Genomic DNA, 22,833 nt, shown 5'->3' with positions numbered 1-22,833 from the left:
ATATATATCTAAATATATATATAATATAGATATAAATAAATATGGATATAGACCCCAGGGAACTTCAGTTTCTCTCAGCCACAGATTTGCTGCATGACCTCAAACAAGTTGCTAAGCCTCCTCTTGTTTCTCAGTTCCCCACCTCACATCAGGGGACATTTGTTTGCTCTGCTGGGATTATTTAATTCATTAGGGGAGTGTCATGTCCAGTGCATCGATATAAACTAAAATACACAGAATGGGGTTTGCCCATTTCCTTTAATTTTTGAGAACAAAGTCAGCAGACGAAATTTTGTGCCCTTCAAAACCAAGCAGAATCTTTCTGTGTGTAAAATGTTACATAAACCTTAGTGGTTGTTCATTTTTATTGTATTATTTTTAATAATTCTGCAAATATTTCAGAAAAAGGCAGTTTGTTCCTACTGCATAAAAAAATCATCATACAGAGCTGGGTTTTTTACATTTCCCCCTTATATAATTTCAAAAATCCCCCGACCACAATTAGGAAATTTACCCTCCCATTTCCCTCCCCACAAAAAGAAGAAAAAAAACCTGTTTTACTTTTTAAATCAGTAAAGTGTTAAACAAATCAGCGATTAGGAGCACACAGAGCTGAGCACAGCAGGAACACCGGGGATGCTTTAGGGCACAGGTGAAATGTTCATAGCAGCACAGGGGAGCAGCTCCTGGGCACAGCCCAGCCTTCCTGCAGGGCTTGGGAAGCACCAAAGGACTCGCACCAAGCACAGGGAACCCTTTATGTCCTACAGCAGCATTTATCCTGATCCCAACCCATGGGTTTTAGCTTTTGTGTTGTTCCATTCCTGTGCTGCATTAGTGCATAATCTAAACTCCATCCAGGGTGCTGGTTACTGCCTTCACATTTTGGTCAGACACAGCAATTCCCCTCTGGGCCTGGAACTCAAGGACACCTCACTGCCTCAGGCCCCAAAAAGTACAACCAAAAGGGACTGGGGGAGCAAACAGGGGGTGAATGGCTGCATGACCTGCAGCTGGAATTGGAGCATCAACCCCTGCTATGGGAATGCCCAAACTGATAATTGTGTGAGGAACTCGTGCCCATCGCCCGCCTTGGGAGCAGCCTCTGGAGGCCGTGGCTGCCCGAGCTGTGCCTGCTGAAGGCTTTCAGAAATCCCCGCTTTATTCTCTGAACCTTGCCTGCCCTCTGCTCCGGGGGCCCCCAAAGGCAGCAGTTTCTTGACCCATCTGGGGTGCCAAAAACACCAAGGCATCACCTCAGCCCCTGTGGGGTCACTTTGTGCCCGTGGATGGCCCCAGGAGCAGGGGCTGCACAGAACCTCTTGGCACTTCTTCAAAATCCTGACTGCTGAGGGAATGACACTGAAATCCAGGCTGAGCACAACCTAAAGGTTCTCAGGAGTCCCAAAATCCAGGCCCAGCACGACCTAAAGGTGCATCTCCCTTCACTGATCAGAAGATATCATTTGGGACCATAACCCACCCCAGGGCCCACGTGTGGCTTTGGGGACTTGGTTCTGCAGCCTGGGTGGTTAGAGAGAAAGCCCAGGAAGGGTGACTGGGTCACAAATATTCCTGACTTGTTGGGACTTCCAAAAATGTGAATTCCTAGATTTTGGAGTGTCAATGTCAATTCAGTTTCTTCTCCATATGTAAATTAATCTGTGGTTTCAATTCTGGGAACATTTCTCTCCCAGTTTTCCCATGGGACTGAGTTTTGGCTCCCTCTGAGGGAGGCACAAAACAATGGTTCTGTGCCTTCCTAAATCCAAGTTTCTTCCAAATGTCCTGCCCCAAGCACCTCACAATGGAGACATGCAAACAAGACTTAGAGAATTTGAAGTCCCCTGCTAGGCTTCCACCCTGCCACACACAAAATAAACCCCTAAAAATAAGATAAAGTAAAAATGAAATGGCTCTATAAGATTTAATGAAGTGACTCGAGACAAAGCAGTTCCATAAAAATGCTTTTTTAAAGAAGTAACAGCAAGAGCTCAGAGAAGTGCTGACTGCAGGTACAGTTCTAGCCAATATTAAGATATATTTAGTGATTTCTGGGGAAATATTTCCCTGGGAGAAGGTCAGGAGCCATTTCTGTTTCTTACAACTCCAGGTGCTGTGTCTGAGCTCCAGTGGGCTGGAGTTGCAGAGAAGGCAGCAGGTTTTAGGACATTTCTTCTGGGCTGTCTCGTCTCTGCCCCCAAATCCCGTGCAGTGCAGGATGCTGTTCCTCCACAGGTTTCTCACACAACCATCAAATAACAAAAACAAGCCAAGAAACAATTATCCAGAACAAATAATAGCGTTTGGAATTTTATCAGGTAAAAAACCCACATGCCAAGACAGAGTTTAGGAGTTTTCGTACTGGGGCATCTGCACACCTCCTGGAACAACCATCCAGCAGCTGGATCCACGTACAAAACCAGCTTTAAACCCAGGGAGCCAGTCCAGAGCAAGGCCTGGCTGACACACGCAGCACTGCTCCCTCTGTGCCACCGAGGGGTCACGAGAGCCCTGTGTGGACCCCCTCCCTGCAGCACACAGAAATGACCTCCTGGGGCTCCTGCGCGGACAAAGGGCATCACCCCAACCTTCTGCTAAAGAAATCCCTGCTCTGACTTCAAACTCCATCCCACCCAGGGCAGAGGAAGCAGTGCTCGATCTAAGGGGACCCGGGAAGGAGCTTGAAGAGGAATCAGAACCCCCTGAATTGCAGGGATCATCCATTCCAGCTCCTGGCCCTGCACAGGACACCCCAAACCCCACCCTGTGCCAGCAGAGGAGCTGTGTAGGGCTACACATTGGCACTGTAGGATCCTGGATTCCTTTGGAGGGGAATGAGCTGTCCAGACAGAGAGAGCCCTAAACCTGGCCCTAAACCTGTTCTTTTCCCCTCAGGACATCTCCAGCTCAGTGAAATAACCTTGATGTCCTGTTGGAGGAGCACACACAAACACAGGTCACTCCAGGGAGTGGGAAGTGCCGGCCAAACTTCAGGAGCAGCCACCCACAGGGGAAAATGGAAAGGTTTGGGAGCACATCCTGACAGAGACCAGGAACTTACAGCAGCAAAATTCAGAGCCCTTCAGAACCAGCCTCTATCCAATCTTCAGGAAAACAGTGGCTCAGGATGGGCCCATTCCACATTTCCAGCCCTGCTGAAGCCAGTGGAGGATGGAGGGAAGGAGATGGGAGCAGCTGAGGCGCCGTCAGCATCACCAAACTTGCCCTGAAAGGAGATTTCTTCCCAAGCAAACCACAGGACAGGCTGGTCCCCTTTATATACACGCATGGACAGCTGAAATGGGCTGAAATGCTTACAGATTAGAAGGTCTATACAACATTACACCTGCCACAAATCAAAGTAGAAAAGTTTTACAGCACATTATACAGGTCCCTCTAAAGTCTAAAAAAAAAAAAAAAACATTGACTGGAATCACCATATTACAAGAAGTCATCACTAACAGACCATATAATACTATTTCTTTTTCTTTTACAGAATCATTATGGATAGAGTAATTTAAAAAAATCACTTTTTAAACAAGTATACAATTTTCACTTTAAAATTAACTGGTTAATAAAATTCTGTGCAAAACAAGCCAGCCTCTATAATTAAGTGAATTTATTTATTTCTTTATACAAAAAAAATAAAACAAGAAAAAAAGTTCTTTCAGAAATGTGTCTCCTTTTCTGTGATGGTGGAAATGGTGCCATCTCCTTTCAGTTTGGCATCGCAGTCATTTATTGCTGCAATGTAGGCTCCTCCTCCGAGCTTGCCCCGCATTTTCAGGTCTGAGCTAGGTGTAATCAGCTTCCTGAATTTCTAGAAAATTGGAGAAATTGGAAATCATTACGTTTTTCTTGGCCACCGATACACCTCTCTTTAACAGATCCATTAGAAAAGGCTTTTCTCCTGCATGTCTGCCTCTCATTTATTTCCCTGTTGTGGGGACACCCTCAGACCTGCAGGCTGCACAATTCTGGATAAATCCTGCCAGACCAAAGAAGGCAAAGCTCAAACCAAAGTGAATTCTTATGCTGATTTAATCATCCCCTTTCATGAAGACTCTCAGCACTGTGTCTGTTCTACAGGTACATTTTGTTTCTCATTTTATCATCAATGATGTCCACTGGAAAAAGCAAATAAACCAGAGACAGCTAAGGTGTATTGAGCTGTGATAAAGCAAAATCGGCTTTCTCTTTTCTAGCAATGACATCCACAGCAAGGTTGCTGCTCACAGCAGGAAGTTGGCTCCTCAAGAAGCTCCCAGCTGTGATTCAAAGAATGCTCTTGTCATCCTGGCAGGGAAAAGATAACGACCTGTCTGCAATGCTGCAGCTCCAGCAAAGTCTGCTCACCTGCAGGGACAGGTGGGGCTGGTGCATTGAGGAAATATTTAATGTTGAGATTTGTGCAGGCTTCCTTTTTCGACTGCCTGAGACAACTAAATGATGGACAATTCAGTGTTACTTTATAGACCCAGTAAAGATTTCCTAGGCAGTCTCCAGGCTGTGTTTAATCAGCTGAACAGAGTCTGCAGTGTGGACAAAATGAGGCTGTTCTGCAATGTTGGAATCCCAAATGGCTGAAAAAGGTTTGCATTTTTGTTTCTTTCACTATTGCTTCCTTCACTGCCTTTCTTTGGAGCTCCCACAGAAACGAGCAACCTTCCAAGCTTAAATTTGATAATAACCTCAGCCTAGACCTGAGCTAGCCTGACACCAAATGTCAGAAAATTCCACTGAATCTCTTTATTTGCCTTTCTCATTTAGAGAACTGAAATTAGGAAAACTGTCCAAAAAATGGGCATGTGGGCAACCCAGCTCCTGGAGAAAATCCTGGCAGCACAAACGAAAACCATGGAAAAAAGGGAATGGCTGGTACAAACCTTGACGGATTTGGGTGATATTATAGACATTTTAAGCTACAAATTGTGCTGGGACAGAGCACCTTAAATTGGTTAGTTTACCACTGGCAGCAGAAAACCCAACAGGAATTCAGAATAAAGCAGAGAAAGTTCAGAATTCTCTTTCCAGCAGCAGCTGAGAGCCCTAACGCAGGGAACAGGGATGTGGCACTGCTGTTGTGATCAAAGGATGCAGGTGAGGAGTCCCACCCCCTTCCCAGCTCTTTTTCCAGCATCACTGCTCTGCAGCTCTCTCTCACCTCCATGAAGGTGCCTTCTGTCTTCCAGAGCTTGATGCAGATCCACAGCGGGATGCAGACCATGGAGGAGAGTGCCATCATCCACCCGATGCCGTAGCCCCAGTCAGGGTAGATGTACACATTGTTGTATTTCAGGGGCTTGTATTTCACCAGGAAAAAGATGAAGATTCCCTGAAACAAGCAGAGATATTGTCAGAGGTGTTGGGGCAAACCCTGCGTGTGTAACAAGGATTTGGCTGAGTGTTTAGGCCAGGCCAGGCTCCCCGAGGAGGAAGAGCAGAGGGAAGCTCTTCACTCAGAGCAAAAAACCCACCAGCAACATCCTCTTTTCTGTACAGCTTAAATAACACATCTCAGAGGCTCCTGCAGAAACGAGCAACCTTTCAAGTTTAATCCTATTTACCTCTTGATGACAATAAACCCAGCACTTTGATGGCAAACAGCACCTGGGCAGGAAAGATTAAGTTTTGCTACAGTGAACCAGCTGTGATTAAATAACATGAGCTGGGTTCTCTCCAGCCTGTCAGGATGAAAAATGAAAGCCAAAATTTTTGAAGTTGCTTTAATCCACTGTGTGTGTCTGCAGTTCCAATGCTTTCATCCTGCCAAAAACCCTAAAAAATCTGTCTCAATTTCTAATCAGGCAGCTTGGACCATTTCAATGTATGAAATAGAGAAAAGCTACCATGAAATTTTCTCCAAAGTGGTGAAACGAGTGCACAAGAGCAAATGGTACAGAGGTCATTTCAGATTTGGTGCAAATGGGTCAGAAATTTTCCGAAGTTTGCAAATGAGAGCCTGGATCTCGAGGTACCCCAGCTGCTGTGGTTTGCAGTTGCCATCCCTGGAGTCTTACACAGCTGGAAGGGCTGTTGGCATCTCATCCTCAATTTTAAGGGCAATCAGATCATGCTGCTTTTGGAACTTTGTCTCTGGGATGCTGCCACAGCTCTGCAGAGCTGGCACCAGCTTCCTTCCCCTCCTTTGCGCCCGTGGGATGGGCTTTTGGCTCTCCTACTACTTTTAAAAGGAAAAAAATGTCTTGTCTCCTTTGGACAATGTCCGCTCCCCACAAAGAGAGAGGAGAAGGGAGGAGAAAGCAGCAATGGACCCAGCACAAGTCTGGAGGAGCTCGGGCTGTGTGTTGGCACACAAGGTGCACCAGCTACAGGGAAAAACATCTCTCTTGTTCTGGCAAATGTTCATTTAGGGCACTGGCATTACCTTTGTTCCTATGATTGTACAAACTAAGATTTTTCACAGAATATTTAACAACTTTTACATATATTTAACAATTTTACAGATCCTACAGAGTGCTTTTTATTTGAAATACTACATGCTACAAAACAATAGGCGTTTCTCTCAACTATTAGCAGCAGCAAAAATAGAAAAAACATTTACAGAACCCCCTCTTCATATCTGGAACAAGTGTTTTGGACATTCTGTACTTACTGCACAAATACCTGGAGTTAGGACCATCCAGCACCACTTAATCAACGACACAGGTTTGTACCCAATCATGTCTTCAATGTTCTCATAAAAGCGATTGCTGCCTGCCCAAAAACAAAGGAAAAGCAGATGTAGAGTGCACATGGAAGGGGTTGTCCAGGTCAGGATTTAAAGCAGTGAAAGACAGACAGGGGAAGGCTGAAGCTGCTCCTCTTTCCCTGGAAAACTCCTCCCTGCCATCTGCCCTGTGCTCGTGGAGGGGTCGATCTACAATTCCTGCTGCTATAAAACTTCTGGGACTATAAAACTTTTATTTCATACAGATCATTGTATCACTTATCAGAGAGGGAGATTTCATTAGTGTGGCACAAGCTGTCACAAAAATATGAGCATTTCATTTATTCCTACTCTCCTTTTTGCTCCATACCTTGAGTTTTGCTTTCCTTCAGAGCAAGTATAAACCTAATCTATTCTGCTTAGTTGGTTTATTCTCTTTATTGTGGGATCAGGCTGTAAACCACCCCAGTCAAAGAGTACCTATTTTATATATCAATGTATTTGGATGCTCATGTGTGAACCCAAGGATAGCTGGGCACATGTGATCTGCAGTTCTGTGGTGCTTCACAAAGTGAAATTATCCAGTGTGCATCTTTGTGGAGAAAAAGGCATTTATGATTTTTTTGGGGGGGGAATGGGAATGTGGAAGGTCCCATTTCCATAAGGGTACAAGGTTCTCACTTTGCTTTTATGCAAATAGAAAATTTTGACAAGTAAAACAGAGCAATTTTCATCACTCACCGTACACCCAGCCTATACAGACACACTCAAATATGGCCACAAAGAGCAGGCACATCCCACTGGCTGCATAGGAGTCAAAGAGCTGGAAGACATACATCCCACCCTGGAAGAGAAAATAGGAAAGGGGAAAAAAATTGGGTTGGCACTGGTGGGAATATTTCATAGCAAATCTCTTTTAATTACACTGTCAAACTGTTGGCTCCCTGGCAAGCTTCCTACTCAAGTTGGTTCCTTCTTGAACAAAGACTATTAATTTCTTGGGGTTTTTTTTTACCTCTGCACTTCTTTAAGAGTGGTAAATCTGGAGTGGAGAGGAATAAATTTGATTTTTTTTTTCCAAAAATGCTCTCCCACCTCCCTGCTTTTACCTCTGTTTTTTTTATCATCACATCAAGCTGTAGCTATTCCAAGGTGAGTCTGACCTCCAGATCCTGGTTCTGTGTCTTTGTTATTAATAAGTAAAATAATTAATTAAAATGTGGGGAAAGAAGGTAAAATCTGTAGCTGCCAAAATCCCTCTCTGATGGTGTAGGGATTACAAAATGAGTAAAGTGACTGAAAAAGAGTGAATGCAGCTCACAGACTTGAAGCCACATGACTGAAACAAGTTTTTATTATTTGTCACAAAGAAAAAGAAATAAGAATCATCCAATCAATAACATTACGGTTAAAATAATTAAAATTATATGGATAATATTAAATTTTTTATGTGAGACAATAATTTATCACATCTGTATTTAATATTGAAATAATGAGGAGGAGGAGTTCACAAGAGAGCATTTCACTGGAAAGGAATTCTGAGGAAAGAAAGAGGGGCTTGAGATGAGCTCCTCAGTTGGAATGTAATGGTTTTTGGGGAGTTCATGTGACCCATTACATCTCAGACAACTTTCTGCAGATGGAAGAGAATCCTAAAAATAGGGAAAAAAAAAGAAATTTCTACTGCAAAGTCATCATGGTGAGGCTCAGCAAATACCTGAGCAAAATGCAAATTCAGAAATCAACCAACACAATACAAGGTGAGGAGAGCAAAACCCCCACATGGATATTCCTGCTGTTTGCACAACTTGCTTCCCTTTCACTCCTCAGGTTTATATTTCTTTTAGCCTGTATATCTTAATATCCCTCAGTGCTCTGCTCAACATGTGCCCTCTGGAGGGGTTATTCCAAGATTTCCCATCTTGCATAGCAAAGGTGATTTATTTCACTGAGAATAAGAATGACTTACAGGTAAATATGAAGTCAATAAGTATATAAAATTTCTGTTCAATGCATTATTTCACACAGAGCATCATATCTCTTATCAGAGAGGGAGATTTGATTAGTGTAATTAAATATTAATGTTTCAAATTCCAGATAATTCCAAGTTGGAAGGGACAAAAAATTTCTGCTCAGAGGTTGGCTGCACTAAAACTAAAGATGGTTTGATTTTCTCTTTTCAATCCTTCTTTATTGTTCTTTCCATCCAAAATGTGGCTGTTCCTGCCCAGGGTAAGCAAGCAGAACCCATGATCAGTGTGTCAATCAGCTGCACTGATCGACATGGCCTGGTGATCTGGAAACCAAAGATTGTTTGATTTTCTCTTTTCACTTTACTTCATCTTCCTTATTGTTCTTTCCATGCAAAATGTGGTTGTTCCTGCCCAGGGCAAGCAAGCAGAAACCACAATCGGTGTGTGTGGCTGGCTGGTGCAAAGCAGATGGAATTTCCTTGCCTGGGCTGTGTATTTTTGATTAAAACATCTCCCGAGCTCAGCTGATAAAACAAGGCCACTTCTCCCGTTTCAGTTGCTACACAGGAGCTGAGAACAGTCTCTCAAGTATTTTGTTGCCACATTCCTGACAGGGAAATGTGTCTGTGGCAAAGGTTCTTGTGCTTTATCTGTGGTGGTTGTAACCACAAGTCCTTTCCCTCTGAGCAGTGTAGGAAAGCAGGGCAGCCCCGACAATGGGGGGGAGAAAGTGATGCGTCTGCCTCCATTGATATCAAGGGCTAATTAATTACTTTATTATACTATATTATTCTATATTATATTACACTACATCTAAACTGAATATGCACAAGCACCCAGCTCAACTCAGTCACCCAGAATCTCGTGACTGTCTGCTGGCAGTCCCGACACACGCACGCGCTTGGCCCTGACAGGCCAAGGACACAAAACCCCCTCGCTCTGGGTAAACAACCTCCACATTGCACTCCAGCTCAACTAGGAGCAGCAAATGAGAGAGGAATTGTTCTGATCACTCTTTTCTCTGCGAGAATGTGAATCCCACCGAGCAGGGCAGCTCTCACCTCAGTTAACATGATGAGGCCGAGGAAGTAGGACACGACGGAGAGGCCGAGGATGAGCAGCTCCCTCCTGTAGCCCCTGCGGAACACCTTGGGGTACATGTCCACCACAGCTGTCACAATGCTTTCCACACACACAAACTGCAACAAATGACAGCAAAGATCCAGTCAAATCTCTCTCCTCTGCTGCTGGCATTGGGATTTGCCACCTAAAATTTTAAATATCCTCCTGTGTTTTCATCACAGAGGGTGGGTGATCCCTGGGGATGCTCCATAAGCAGAAGCTAAAGCTAAGAGGAACATCTCCCAATGAAAAAGTCCAAAGTTATGGATTTCCACCAAATTCAAACAATTGGATGTTCTAATATTATCCCAGACTGCATTTGCCCTGTAGCAGGTGGACTAAATGAAAATTAAACCTTTCAAATGTGGCTTGAATGGGAATTAAATATTGTACAAACCCTTCATGGGATCATGTCACTCCAGGCACTTTTGCCAATTTTGCCATGCATCCTCCAACCTGCTAAAGGAGCAGCAGGGTTTGGGGGAAGTTCTCTCCATTTACCAGAAGAGAGAAGTTCCCCAGAGCTGTTGAGTGCCCAAGCCAGATACCTTTAACAAAGGAGGGCAGGAACATGCTCAGTGTCTTTAAACACCAAAAAAAGCAAAAGGCCTGAGCTTCTGACTCAGGGCTCTGGACCAAGGTTTCTAAAACAGGCCCCAAATTAATGGCCCTAAACAGACACTGGAATAGTCAAGAGCAGAATCCAGGAACTGCTCATTCAAAAAAAAAGAAAAAAATAAAAGACTTTTAAGAACCTGTTAGACCATTAAAAAGAGCAGTTATTAAAACATTAAATTTAAGGATTGGAAATGTCACGCAGAACGAGCACTGCTGAGCTGTAGCATCATAAACTCTCTGCACCCAGTCATGCCAAGGGCTGAGCTGCATGCTAAAAATCCCAGGCACGTCACGTTTTTTCTTCGAGCAGCTTTTGTAATCTTTACAGTCACACAGGGACAACGACTTCTGTGCTGCCCCTTTGCTGCAGGATATGACTACACGTTCCTTGCTATGGTATCTTGCAGTAAAAATATACCACGGAAAATTACATTATCCTTATCTGATATTCAGCTTCAAAATTCAATGCCAAGTGCTTTAAAAATGGGCTGGTATTTTACTGAAGCGTGAATTTTAATCAGCCCTGTTGAAGTTCAGACTGATTTCCATGTTAATAATGAAAGCTGGAGTCAGGCTGAACCAGCCTTTGCGGTGAATCATGAAGGAATATCCAGCATCACAACTAAGATTTAAAATAGCAAAGAATCAAGTTAGGGTTCAGTCTTTCATCAGGTTGAGGCTGTTTAGGTGTGATTTCCACCTGTTGGGGAGGCTAAAAGATCACTGCCATGGGGTTTGTTCCATACCTGACTGTCCAAGCCCAGGAAGATGAGCATCATGAAGAACAGAGCTGCCCACAGAGGAGACAGAGGCATCATGGTGACAGCTTTAGGGTAAGCAATGAATGCAAGTCCTGGTCCTGAAAAGGAAGAAAGAAAAGGAAAGTTTATACTTGTGTGGGAGTTTGAGATGGAGTTCAGCTCTGCCAGAGCAGCCTGAGCTGTGGGAGAACAGCATTGCTGACACCAAAAGCGTGGCTCTGGCTGAGCAGGGCTCACTCAGCATCACTTTTGAGACTGTTTTATCTGGACAAAGCCATTTTCTCACCTTTCCTCTTCCTGCTCCCTTCCCCTTCCCCTGTGGAAGCTGTGAGAGTGCACAGCAGTGTGGATGCCCAGCTGCTGCTCAGGGTCACCCACCACAACCTGATTCTTCTGCCATGGCAGATAAGAGGAACTAAACCCAAGACTGAACTCCTTGACAAAGTCTACATCTCTCATAGTCTAAACAATTGGTGATGAGGCTTATCAGAGATGGCACAACCCTGCCTGCACCCTGGCCAAAGGATGCTCAGCTTCTCTTCAGGCATCCCTGTGCTTTCTGTTCCCCTTTTTTGTGTGGATGTGCAGCTCTACAAACATCCCTGAATAAATCATAGCGTGTGCTCCTGTGATTGCCTTATATAACTTAGGAACATATCCTGGAGTCTTTATTTTTCTCCTTGTATTTTGCCTCCTTTTTTTTCCTTTGTATTTTGGTACAAGGCAAAGGTTGGTTCCCATCCTGCTCTGTGTTTTGTGGTGCTGCTGCTGCTGTGTGACATTGGCTACATATTTAGAGAAATCTTCAAAACAGAACATTTTTGTAACAGCACTGATAACTTCTCAGATCTGCTAAGATACCTTCTCACCTTGCTCATGTTTTTCTGGTTTTATTTATCAGCTGCTTTTTATGAAGCCAGCCAGCTTTCAAAGCAGGGGCACAAAGGCCCTCTCCCAGCCACTAAAGCAGAACTCTGTGCTCGTGCTGCAGTAACTTCAGTGCAGATCTGTCACCCTCTGCTGCTTCTTCACTTAGAGCAGCATTTATAAGCTCCTATAATGAAGTACAAGCCAGTTGCATGGAATTTGGGAAAAGATAAATATTTTCCATGAGAGCATCAGTGAAACCCTGCTTGTTTTGCAGTTTTCCTGGGATTAACTCGATGAGAGACAGTTCTCCTCCTCAGCAGCTCAGCATTATATTGGGTTTTTTTGAGGGGTGCAGCCTCCTGTTCTTTTTCTTCTGCTTGAGAATGTTACAGCCACAAAGGTGTGGAGTAACTTCCATTGGATGCCCAGCACCAACGGTGGTTGTAGATGGTTATGTTTTCATAAATCTGGGCCTGTGTGCCCTTCTGATTTCTCATTTTAACAGCTGCAGCTTTTTTTATTTAATATCCTTTTTCATTCTTTTTCCCAGAAGGAATAAATATTTGTGGATTTCAGTCTGTCTCATTGAAAGAAGGTGGAATGCAGATGAGGATTAACACTCACAACTGAGTTTATCTCTGCTAAACAACATTCTGGACACTCAGCTGGAGAAAGCTGGAGAATTTTTGACTCCCTGAATTCATGAATTTGGTTCTATGCACAGCAACATTCATCTTTTTCACACACAAATATATGGCTGTAAAAATAGTTCAGAACCTTTCCTGCAGCAGTTATTCCATTGAGTCATCTCATCCACAGGCCATGGCACAGACTGTGAACTCTGGCCTCACCCTCTGGGCCAGAGGTTAATTTCTTGTTAACTCAGAAATCTGCTTTTGGAACTCACCTGATTCTGCAACTTCTGCAATGGGCACGCCTTGTTCATAAGCCATAAATCCAAGAACTGAAAAGATAGCAAAACCAGCAACAAAGCTTGTGCCACTGTTCAAGCAGCAGAGCATGATGCAGTCTCTGAAAATATAAATAAAAAACACTGCAGTTGATCTCCAGAGCTGGGGTTTCTTCCATCCCCTGAGCCAGAGGACTGACAGAACCCTGGGCTGCAGGAATGGAAAGCAAGTTGTTCAATTAACAGTGAGGTCCCAACTCAGATTATTCCTGAGAGCAACCAGGAATTAGCTCATGCAGGAGGACACCATCAGAATATCTTTGCTTGTGTTTTAACTGCTGGAGTTCACTTGTTGCAAGTCACCTGCTGTTTTCCAGTAAAATCTTTTAAAAATATGTAAAACTATGCCAAACATGTAATAATTGTTAAGAAAAATTTCTCCATAATAATTATACTAATAGATTCCAGAGGGTATGAACTCATTAATAAACTCTATAAAATGGTAATGTTTGTTTGCTGGGGAAAAAAAACCAAAACCAGCCCTGTGGTCAGATCTTAGCTCCTTCTATCCCTGTTAAAGAACATTGGAAAAATATATCCATGTAATATATTGGCAAAATACATCCATGCAGTTTGGTTTCCAGACATATTTAAGAAATGAAAAGTACTGTGCATAATCTGGAAGTGTGTGCATGCCTAAAAAGGTGTCTAAAAAGAGGCAAAGGCAGTGCAGGGACAGAGATGTCTCAGACGAACACATCCCACACTTCAAACCTCAACAAGGACAAGGCCAAGGTCAAGAAGGATTTCTTTGCCCAGGCTGGAAACATCACAAGAGTAAATCACTTTACAGAAAGGGAAGATCCTCCTGCAGAAAGGTGTGATTTCCCCCAGAGCCCAGGGAAATACTGTTGTTCCTGCTGCTCTGACAGCTCTCCAGGCGTGACAGATGATTGATGCTGACAGACACTCCTTGGAGACTGTTTGCAGAGACAGCGGTGTGCTTGAGACAGTGATAATCTAACCTGGATGTCTGGGGTAAATTAGGGTGCTAACCCACTGAAACACAAGCCAAGCCTGGAGATGTCTCGAGCCCATCCCTTAATCTGCCTTATCCCCATCCCACTGTGGCTCTGAAGCAAATTTTTGTGCAAGCTATCAATAAGAAGAAAGGACCCTGTAAAATCCAGCAGATTCCTCATTCACAGCTTCAGTAATTCAGTAAAGGATCACATCTTTGTCACAGTTTTGCTGTTGAGAATCAGAGACAATTCCTACTTCCAAGTCCTGGCAATTATTCCCTCCAAACTCCTCTGCCAATCCCCCTCTTTGCTGTTTGTCTCATTTAGTGTTTTTACCCTGTAATATCTCATCCATTTTCGGAGCTCAAAGTGAGGTGAGCAGTTCCAGCAACTTGTTCCTTCACTGATGAGCCTGGCAGTGTCTCCCAGATGTGCCCAAAGCTCTTCTGACTCCCCTAGGACTCACCTGAGCACCAGGCACACACATTGCCCTGGCAGGGAGCACCTGGACATTCCTGAGCTGCAAAGCCAAGGACCAGCTCAGCCTCTGGGCCATGGGAGGCTTTGGCTCCCTCTCATCACCTCAGCTACACTTCATTTTAACTATTATTTTGGGAAGGTTTTATGTTTTCACAACAATTTCAAAGTAAAAATAATCTCTGGGGCACAACATCTACAAATTGCTAAAATGTGCCCAGCAATGAAAGAGAATGAAGATTCTCATTTGTAATGGAGACTCAGACATGGACAAGTGCAGTGATGTTCATACTTCTTTCATGCCTGGACTCTCTCTAACACTGTTCATTTGCAGTGAAATACTTGCTGAAAATACAATTCTAACCTTTATTAATTTGCTTTTCATATGAAATTCTCCCCGTAGTTATGCCCAGCTAGGCCAGTTCTGCATTTTGGATGTTTTAAAGCAAAATAGCAATCCAAAATAAAGGACTGAGGAGCACAGAGGCCGTTGTCCTTAGCAGAGATACAAAAAAAAAAAAAAAAAAAGAAAAACCAGCTCCTTCCTGACCTTCTCAGTGAATTTCAGCCCTGAAGAGCTCTGGAGGGACTCTCACCCCACCTCTCTCACCTCAGGAACTGGTGAGTTCAACACCAAGAAATTGAAACTGAGTGTGATGAAACCCTGTTGATAACAGAGGTCAGAAATAAGAATTTTATAATCCTCTGGGGGGAAAAGAGAGCTCCTGCTTTGGGGGGATGAAGCCAGATGATGCCTCCACTGGACACAGGCTATTTTCTTCAGATAAGATTTGGTTTAGATAATTCCCTGCTCCAAATGCAGTCTGGACAAGACATTTCCTTCTGAGGAATGCAGTGGCACATTTGAGAGCTGCTGGTTCCTGAGTGGGAGATAAAGGCTGAAGTCCCTGGCAGTGATGCCTCAGGTTTAGCTTTTATATTTTTCAGATTCTGTGCTGCTTTAGTGTGTGGGTCTGGGTTCATATCAGGGGATGCTGAGCTCTCTGCACAGAGCAGGGAGACAAAACAATTCCTGCTCCAGCTGGGCACCAAGGACAAATGATCCAAAGCTCAGCCCAGGAGCACAAACAGCGTGGGCTGCAGAGAGACAAACAAGCAGGGTGGGAGTGCCTGGGCTAAAGCTGGAATGGGACAATGAACTGCAAGGTGCAAATGGAGCAGAGCTGAGCCAAGGGAGAGCCCCCGGGAGCGCTCGTGCATTTTGGGACCATTTGGGTTCATCTTGGGGGCAGCCCTGGCTGGGCTCTTGTGCTGCCCAAGGTGCATCCATGGAGGAGATCCTTTCAATAAATCCCTGCTTTATTCTGTAGCTCTGTCTGGCCTCTGCTCTAGGGCAGCCTGCACATGGTATCAGCAGGGGCTGCTGCTCCCTCCTGAAGCAGGGGCAGAGCCCAGCTGGAGAACCCCACAGAACAAGGGATCTGCTCTCTCAGGGAAGTCTGGCAAACCGCAGCAGCATGGTACAAATTATCAGCAGGACAGGTACACATTTCTCCAAGGAAATAGGAAAACGGGGATTTTCATCCCCCCGGCCAGTGAGTTCCTGTTCATTTCAGATAACCCCACCCCAGCTGAATGGTTTCATCCCCAGGGAGGCAGTTGCAGACTGAACAGAGCTTCTCTGGGGACCCTCACAAAAATATAACCTCCAGTTTCCCTTCCCTTGGCTTTGCAGGAGTTCTACCAACCCCTCAGCTCCTGGTTTTTATCCCATAGGCAGAAGTACCCTGTAGTTCAGGGGTTTTTTTCTGCTATGGGAAGAAAAACCAGAAGGGGGATCTGGATGCATTGATTGTGAAACCGATGAGTTTTAAAACACAAATGCTCAGGATCCATGGGAAGGGCAGCATGAATTTTTTATGTGCACCCTTGGCAGGAGGACATCAGAGCCTGACTGAAGCCCAGACTGATTTCAAGTGAAAGGAAAACTTCAAATTTTTATGAAAACTTCACATTCTTCCAAATTAAACTCCTGCCAATCACCTGAATAATTCAAGATGTGCATCACTTCTCCTCTCCCTGCCTGACAGACAGGACACTTCTGAAAATTCATCCTGCCTTCCTAAGGAGCTTCTCTCAGCTCACAGAGCCCCTGGCATCCCTCCAGTCCCTTCCTTGCCTTTATGGATTCCTCAAGACCCAAATGAGAAATTCCCATTTCTCTTTTGCTCCTAGACCAGAAACTTGACAAAGGACAAATCTTCAAGTCTTAAAAGTTTTGTCCATGTGTGAAATCACTCCTTTATCTCCTGCTCCACAGTGGGAACGGGGGAGCTGACCCTGGACTTGTACCTGGGAATGGATTTGTGATTTCTGAGGTGGATAAAGATCAGAGGAAACATCAGTACACCTGTCTGGGATCCCTGTGGGGAAACACTGCCAGGGTTTCACCTTCTCAGAGGAGTCACTTGGGATCCAAACTCTGGGACATCCAGGGAGGGGCAATTTTTATGTTTTTCAATGAAAGATTCGTAAGGATGATAAAAATTCATTTCCTATTCAAAGACATGAAGTGACTTCTGCACTTCATTTACCACATTAATGAATTAAATCAGGTTTAAATCTTTAAATTCTTTAAATTAAAATCTTTAAATTCACAAGGCCCACGTGCAGTTCAGACTTTCCCATTTCCCACTGAAATACCTCTTGCCATTATTTTCCTTACAGAAAAAATAAATGTAGTAAAAAAGAGCAGAAAATGTTGATGTTATGATCAGACTGTGGGAATTGCAGGAGAAAACCCCCCCCCTCAACTTGATTTTATTATTTTAAGGAGCTGGTTAGAATACAAAATTGTGGTTCTCACATCAGAACTCTGTTTATGTCTTGCCCTGCCCTGCCCAGCCCAGCCCAGCCACGTTCTGCTCTTCACTGCTGTCCTACCCCTTCCCTCAGACTCATTAAAAATCACATTTCAGGACACATTAACCTCTGTTTCCTAGCTGGGAAATTTGGGAAATGTTTTGTGAGAGGAATTGTGGAACCTGGATGGAGTAAAAGGTGTTTGGCTGCAGCATCCTGCTCTGGAGCTTCAGAGCAGAGTTTTACCAGCAAAGGAAAGAAAATTCCATAAATCCAAATTCCTGCTTTTTGTAAAAAAAAAAAAGAAACCTCAGGAAAAGCATCCCTGCACTCCTTGAGGCACTGACAGTTTCTAGCTGGGACACAGCTGGAAAGAATATAAATAAAACTGAGTAAGAGAGGAGTGGTGTCTTTGCTAAAGCTTGTGCTAATTGGGGAAAAGGTTCATTAGCAGCAGCTCAGAAGGTTGTAGGGCACTCACACCACTTTCTGCAGAAAACATTTTGTCTTGCTAAGACATGGAAAGAAGGAGCATTTCCTAAAACTGCCTCCTGAGGTCTCCAAGTCAAACTGTAATTTACAATTTAAATAAATTTGGGGTGTTGGGGGTGGTTTGTTTAGGATTCTTTCACTTTTGGACTGTGTTATTTCCTTTACAGAAAAATGAAATGTTAATTCTCTGTCTAGAGATCTCAATGGAGTCACTGCAACCAAACTGTCCTTGTAGGAATTTTAGGAGAACTAATTCAATAACCATGAATTCCACAAGAAAAGACTAGTGCTCATATTGCTGCCCATGCCAGAAATGTGGAACAGGGATTTTGTGCAAATCAATCCTTTGGGCATTGACTCAGGAGAGATGAAAACCTCCTGAAGTCATTGACACGTCCCTCCTTGGGAATACAGAGATAAGCCATGAAATGTCCCCCATTCCCTCTGGGCTGGGGACTGCAAGCTTCCCAAAAAATGGGGAAAGTGGCAGTCAGAGCATAGACCAAACTGAGGTGATTTTTAATGACAATTTCTGGTCGTACTTTTTAAAAAGCAGCTTAAGCAATGAACACACAGTCAATGAAACCTGTCTGAAATCCTGCATTTTTACGTGGAATTTCTATCTCTGTGTGTACTGAGGGGTTGTGGAAGGCTCAGATTTGACCAAAAGGGATGAAACCACCACATTTTGGATCAGAGCTCCTCTGGAGCCATTCCAAGAAACATTACAGGTCTTTGTCCTACAAAAACACATGTGTGTGCTAATGGTTATCCACAGCAAAAGGGGAAGTGATTCCAAATGCCACCCCAGGAGCAGAATTCCAGGGTGGAGGGCGTTACCTGTAGCAGTTGTTGTTGTAGTTGTTGTAACTCCCCAGGGCTGTCAGGCACCCCAAGCAGATGGCGTAGGAGAAAAAGATCTGTGTGCCAGCATCCACCCACACCTGGAGACAGAGAGCAGGGAGAGCTTCAGAAAGCAGCCAGGAGAAATCACCCTCCTGCCAAATGCGGGCTGCAAATCTGCACAGGTGGCTCTGCAGGTTAAGAGGGTCTGGCAGAGCTTTTACAAATCATAACCTTAAAAAAATAATGTGCTGAGAGGGAAGTTCCCTTCCCCATCCCAGCTGGTCTTTACAGGCTCAGCCTAAAGGGAAACAGAATTCCTAGAAGGAAAAGGGAGACAGAATTTCCATTCCTAGAACGGTAAGGGAGACAGACTTCCTAGAGAAGAACCTCATCCATTACATTCATTAATTGCTTTTTGATAGTTTTAGTAATTACAGCCTAAATAGAATCACCTGCATTTATCTCACTCCCACTGGACAGTTATTTATTCAAATTTAAAAATTTAGTGCAAATAAATGCTCTAAAGACAAAATGTGCTATTCCTAGATAATCCATAAATTAAGCTGGGGAAAGATGGGATAACTTATCCAGGGAAAGGATGTTTTCAGCAAAATTTAATGGATCCAACAGGCACAAAGTTACAGTTCTGGTCACTGTACAATCAACAAATAAAAGTTCTGTAGAGCTTAACGAGTCAGTAGCTTTGTAGTGCCATTGTGGGAATATTTGTATCCTACAGTGATGCAAACAATTTTAAATCAGAGAAAAGGAAGCCTGAGTTGCCACAGTGAAATTCTTCTCCTCAGAGCAGCCTCAGAACACTAATGAGCAGGTTCATTTTATTTAAAATACTGCACCAAAGCCATTTATTTCACTTGACCAGTGTGGGTGTGTTCCCACTGGAGCTGAGAGTACCCCTTGAAGTCCTGGATATGGAGATGTGGAGAACCCAAACCCACAGAGCTGCCATCCAATAAAATCCTGCTCCTGTTTGCCTGGCATAAATGATCTCTTTAAGTCCTTTGTCAAAGCAGAGCAACCAAAACACCAAACCCTGAGAGATGATCAGAGGCTAACATGAGAGGGACATGGAGAACCCAAACCCACACAGCTGCCATCCAATAAAGTCCTGCTTTCCTGGGACAAATGATCTCTTTAAGTCCTTTGTTAAAGCAGAGCAACCAAAACACCAAAGCCTGAGTGTTGGTCAGAGGCAGTGGCTGTGCAGCCATTCCCTGCTGAAGTTGGAGCCAGGGAAGAGGGAGCACAGGAATGATTTCAGTACTAATAACAGCCATCAAATCCTCCTAAACACACAAAGGGGATGTGTTTGTTTTACAGCTGATCAAGTGAGACCTTGCTCTCTGGAGCTGTTGAGTGTTTCTGTTTAGAAATAACATTAAGATCACATTTGATTTACATCAGAGGCTTAAAGGGTTTCGTTGCTGTCACCCCGAATAAGACACAGCTGGTTACATCCCAGAGCTTCACCAGGAAAAGCTGCACACAGAGAGGCTTTTGACAGACAGGCTCTTTAACAAGACTGGAAGCTCCCAAAAAGCTGTGAGGAGCGTGGGTCAGCTGAAAATGCTCTGTCTGCTGGGGCCCAGACAAAAGCTGGGAAAGTGGATCAGCACATGGATCCTTCCCTTCCCTCCCTGCCCTCCCACAGCTGCAGGGCAGGGCACTGAGAGGAGCAGCAGCCCTTGTGCTGGCACAGCCCCACAGGGTGATTGTCCCTGGAGTGCCAGTCCTGCTGGACATGGGGCCCAAGGAGAGCTGTGTGGGGAGGGAGCAGCTCCCGAGCTGCTCGAGCACAGGAGCAGAGAGCACATCCCTCTGGACCCCCTGCGCCCAGACAGAAAAGCAGATCAAACTCTGGCCACAAGTGATGCTGTGTCCTTCAAAGGAAAAAAAAAAAAAGACCATCACATCCCACAGGGAGTCAGCCTAAAAAGTGGCAAACACTCTGAGAAACCTCTTCTGCAAGGAAACAGACACATATTCCCTAAAACTGGAATCAGACTGAAGAGAGGTTTTGTTGCACCCTATGACATCAGTCTAGAAATTCCCTCAGAACTTAGGGCTGATGCTTAAATAGGAATGGAGAAGCAATTTTATTTGCTGAATGGAATAATGCAATCTGTATAGCTTCTTTTGGATTGTATGCTCAGAGGACAAGTGACATTTAATTCTTTCTGGTTTCTAAAATGGCAAGAAGTGATCAGCAAAGTGGCAAACAGGAAGATAAATTCAGAAACCACAGGTAGATTTTCTGTGGCTGGAAAACCCGAGAGCTGGAAGAACCCTGGTGTAAACTGCCAGACACACCAACACTTTCAAGCCCTTGAAGGTGACATTTCAGATCAGTTCTCCTTCCTCATTGTGGGGTTTCCACCCCCGGATTGGGGTGACCCCAAAAGATGGAAAAGTCTCTCCTCCAACCCGTGCCTTTAAAGAAAGACTCAGTAGTTTTCTGTTGTCTGTTCTCAAGGTTGTTTATTGTTGGTTATCTAAAAGATTCTTCTCCTGAGCTGCTGTGGCCCGTTCAGCAGGTCAGACAAAGGCACACTGCCCTCCCAGGGGCTGCTGCCATCTTTTATATCATATATTACGTACTACATGTTTATACCTTTTCCCCAATGCCTACTATCCATATTGAATGGTGACTTTCTACTCTAAACCAATCTGTGAGTGCCAACATATCCAAAGACATGGAGGCTAGGAAGGAGAAAGAAGGAGGACAGGGCACACCCAAATCCTTCCATCTTAGATCCCCTGACCCCCATGTACAAAACTCGGACCCCTGCGTACAAGGCTTAAAACCCCCCTGTACAGCACTCAAAAACCCTTCCTTTCACTTCGTGACTACTTCTACTACAACACCTAAACTTGTGTGTGTGGCTTGTAATTCTTCATACAGAGTTGGTAATTTGCTCCATGGGCTAAGGTCAAAACCCCACGTGTGTCTTTGGCTGCATGCCAGGGTCTCAGAGCCCCCTGCCAGCGGCTCTGGCCATCCAGGGCACCCAGAGGGATGTCCTGGATTCTGACACCCCAGCAGCCAGGGACCATCTGACATTTAGCCTCAGACTGCAGTGCTCAGTTCGTGGCGGGAGGATTCGGTGAGGTCTCAAGCTGTTCATTAGTCTGATTGTTCATTAGTCTGTGTCACCACGGTTGGGTCACTCCCAAAGGGCACCTCAGGGGAAGCTGTTCTCATTCCAACTTGAGGGGCTCCTGTAGACACCAATCCCAAATCCAGGTGCCATCCAGGTGCCACCCACCCAGTTTACCAAAACCATTATGGGATATTTCTGAGAGTGTTGAGTCTGCCTTAAACCAGAAGTTGTTCCCCTTTCCATGCAGAGCAATGACATTCTGAAGGGCAGGGACACAGAGGAGGACCTGGGGCAGCAGCTGGGACCAAAGAGCACATTTGCCTGAAAGGTGACACAGCTCAATACTTCTCTACCATGAGGAAAGGACCTGAGAACACCAGAGAGCACCCCGTGGGTGCCTCATGAACTTTGGGCCTTGAAAACCCTTAGGTCAGTGATAATAAATTCAATTTAGCCCGCACAAACTTGGGATTGGAACAGTTTTCTAGTTTCTATCAACTCCTACCTTAAAGGGTGGAAATAGACTTTTTAAGCTTTTTTCAACTCATTTAAAAGTTTCCATGCCAAAACAAGATTAAAATTAAAGCTCAAAAACTTTGATAACTAACCCTAATATTTGAAAAATCACAATTTCAAAGGACAGAACCTTACAAAACAAAAAAACAGGAGCATTTTCTACTAAAAATGGAAAGTGCTGCTCCGCAACATCCAACTCTCAGGTTTGGCAATGCACCCATTTTAAGTCTGTCTGGGTAACCTCAATTTGGCCTTCTTGTGGCAGGTCTAGGGCACAATCTCCATTTCCATGGGTGTTTTCTCAGCCCAGGGAGATGAATTGAGCTGGTCAAACACAGGATGCTGCTGTCTGGAGGATGCCCTGCCTCCTTTGCAGCTCATGCAATGAAAGCAGGAGAAGGAAGAAAGAAGAGGGATGTGCTGTAGTGCAGACAACAGAGCCCTGCTCTGGAGAATTAGGTTCTTTTCATGTCCCTGCCATAAAGTTTCTATGGGATGTTATGTCCATAAATCACTTCAAGCAACCTTTTCTCACATGCTCCTTGACTTGGCTGTCCCTTAATGGGTGTCCAAAGCAAAGGAGAAAGTTACTGCTGCAGATAAAGTGA

The 22,833-nt window shown here is 44.4% G+C and overlaps 1 protein-coding gene across 3 annotated transcripts in view; it reads right to left on the bottom strand.

The window, feature by feature from the left end:
• Positions 1 to 239: 239 nt before the first annotated feature.
• Positions 240 to 22,833, bottom strand: part of SLC6A11 (solute carrier family 6 member 11) — a 96,412-nt gene continuing 73,818 nt past the window's right edge. For all 3 annotated transcript variants that reach the window (XM_038148872.1, XM_038148873.1, XM_038148871.1), the window contains exons 8-15: positions 18,582 to 18,685; positions 12,925 to 13,049; positions 11,133 to 11,245; positions 9,708 to 9,845; positions 7,415 to 7,517; positions 6,620 to 6,720; positions 5,168 to 5,338; positions 240 to 3,823 (exon numbers count right to left, since the gene is read on the bottom strand). In XM_038148872.1, coding sequence (XP_038004800.1) covers positions 3,671 to 3,823; positions 5,168 to 5,338; positions 6,620 to 6,720; positions 7,415 to 7,517; positions 9,708 to 9,845; positions 11,133 to 11,245; positions 12,925 to 13,049; positions 18,582 to 18,685 — 1,008 coding nt within the window. In that variant the 3' untranslated portion in view covers positions 240 to 3,670. The remainder of the gene's footprint in view (positions 3,824 to 5,167; positions 5,339 to 6,619; positions 6,721 to 7,414; positions 7,518 to 9,707; positions 9,846 to 11,132; positions 11,246 to 12,924; positions 13,050 to 18,581; positions 18,686 to 22,833) is intronic.

The sequence above is a fragment of the Motacilla alba genome, chromosome 12, assembly GCF_015832195.1.
Source record: "Motacilla alba alba isolate MOTALB_02 chromosome 12, Motacilla_alba_V1.0_pri, whole genome shotgun sequence".
NCBI lineage: Eukaryota > Metazoa > Chordata > Aves > Passeriformes > Motacillidae > Motacilla > Motacilla alba.
This window is presented reverse-complemented; position numbering and strand designations above follow the sequence as displayed.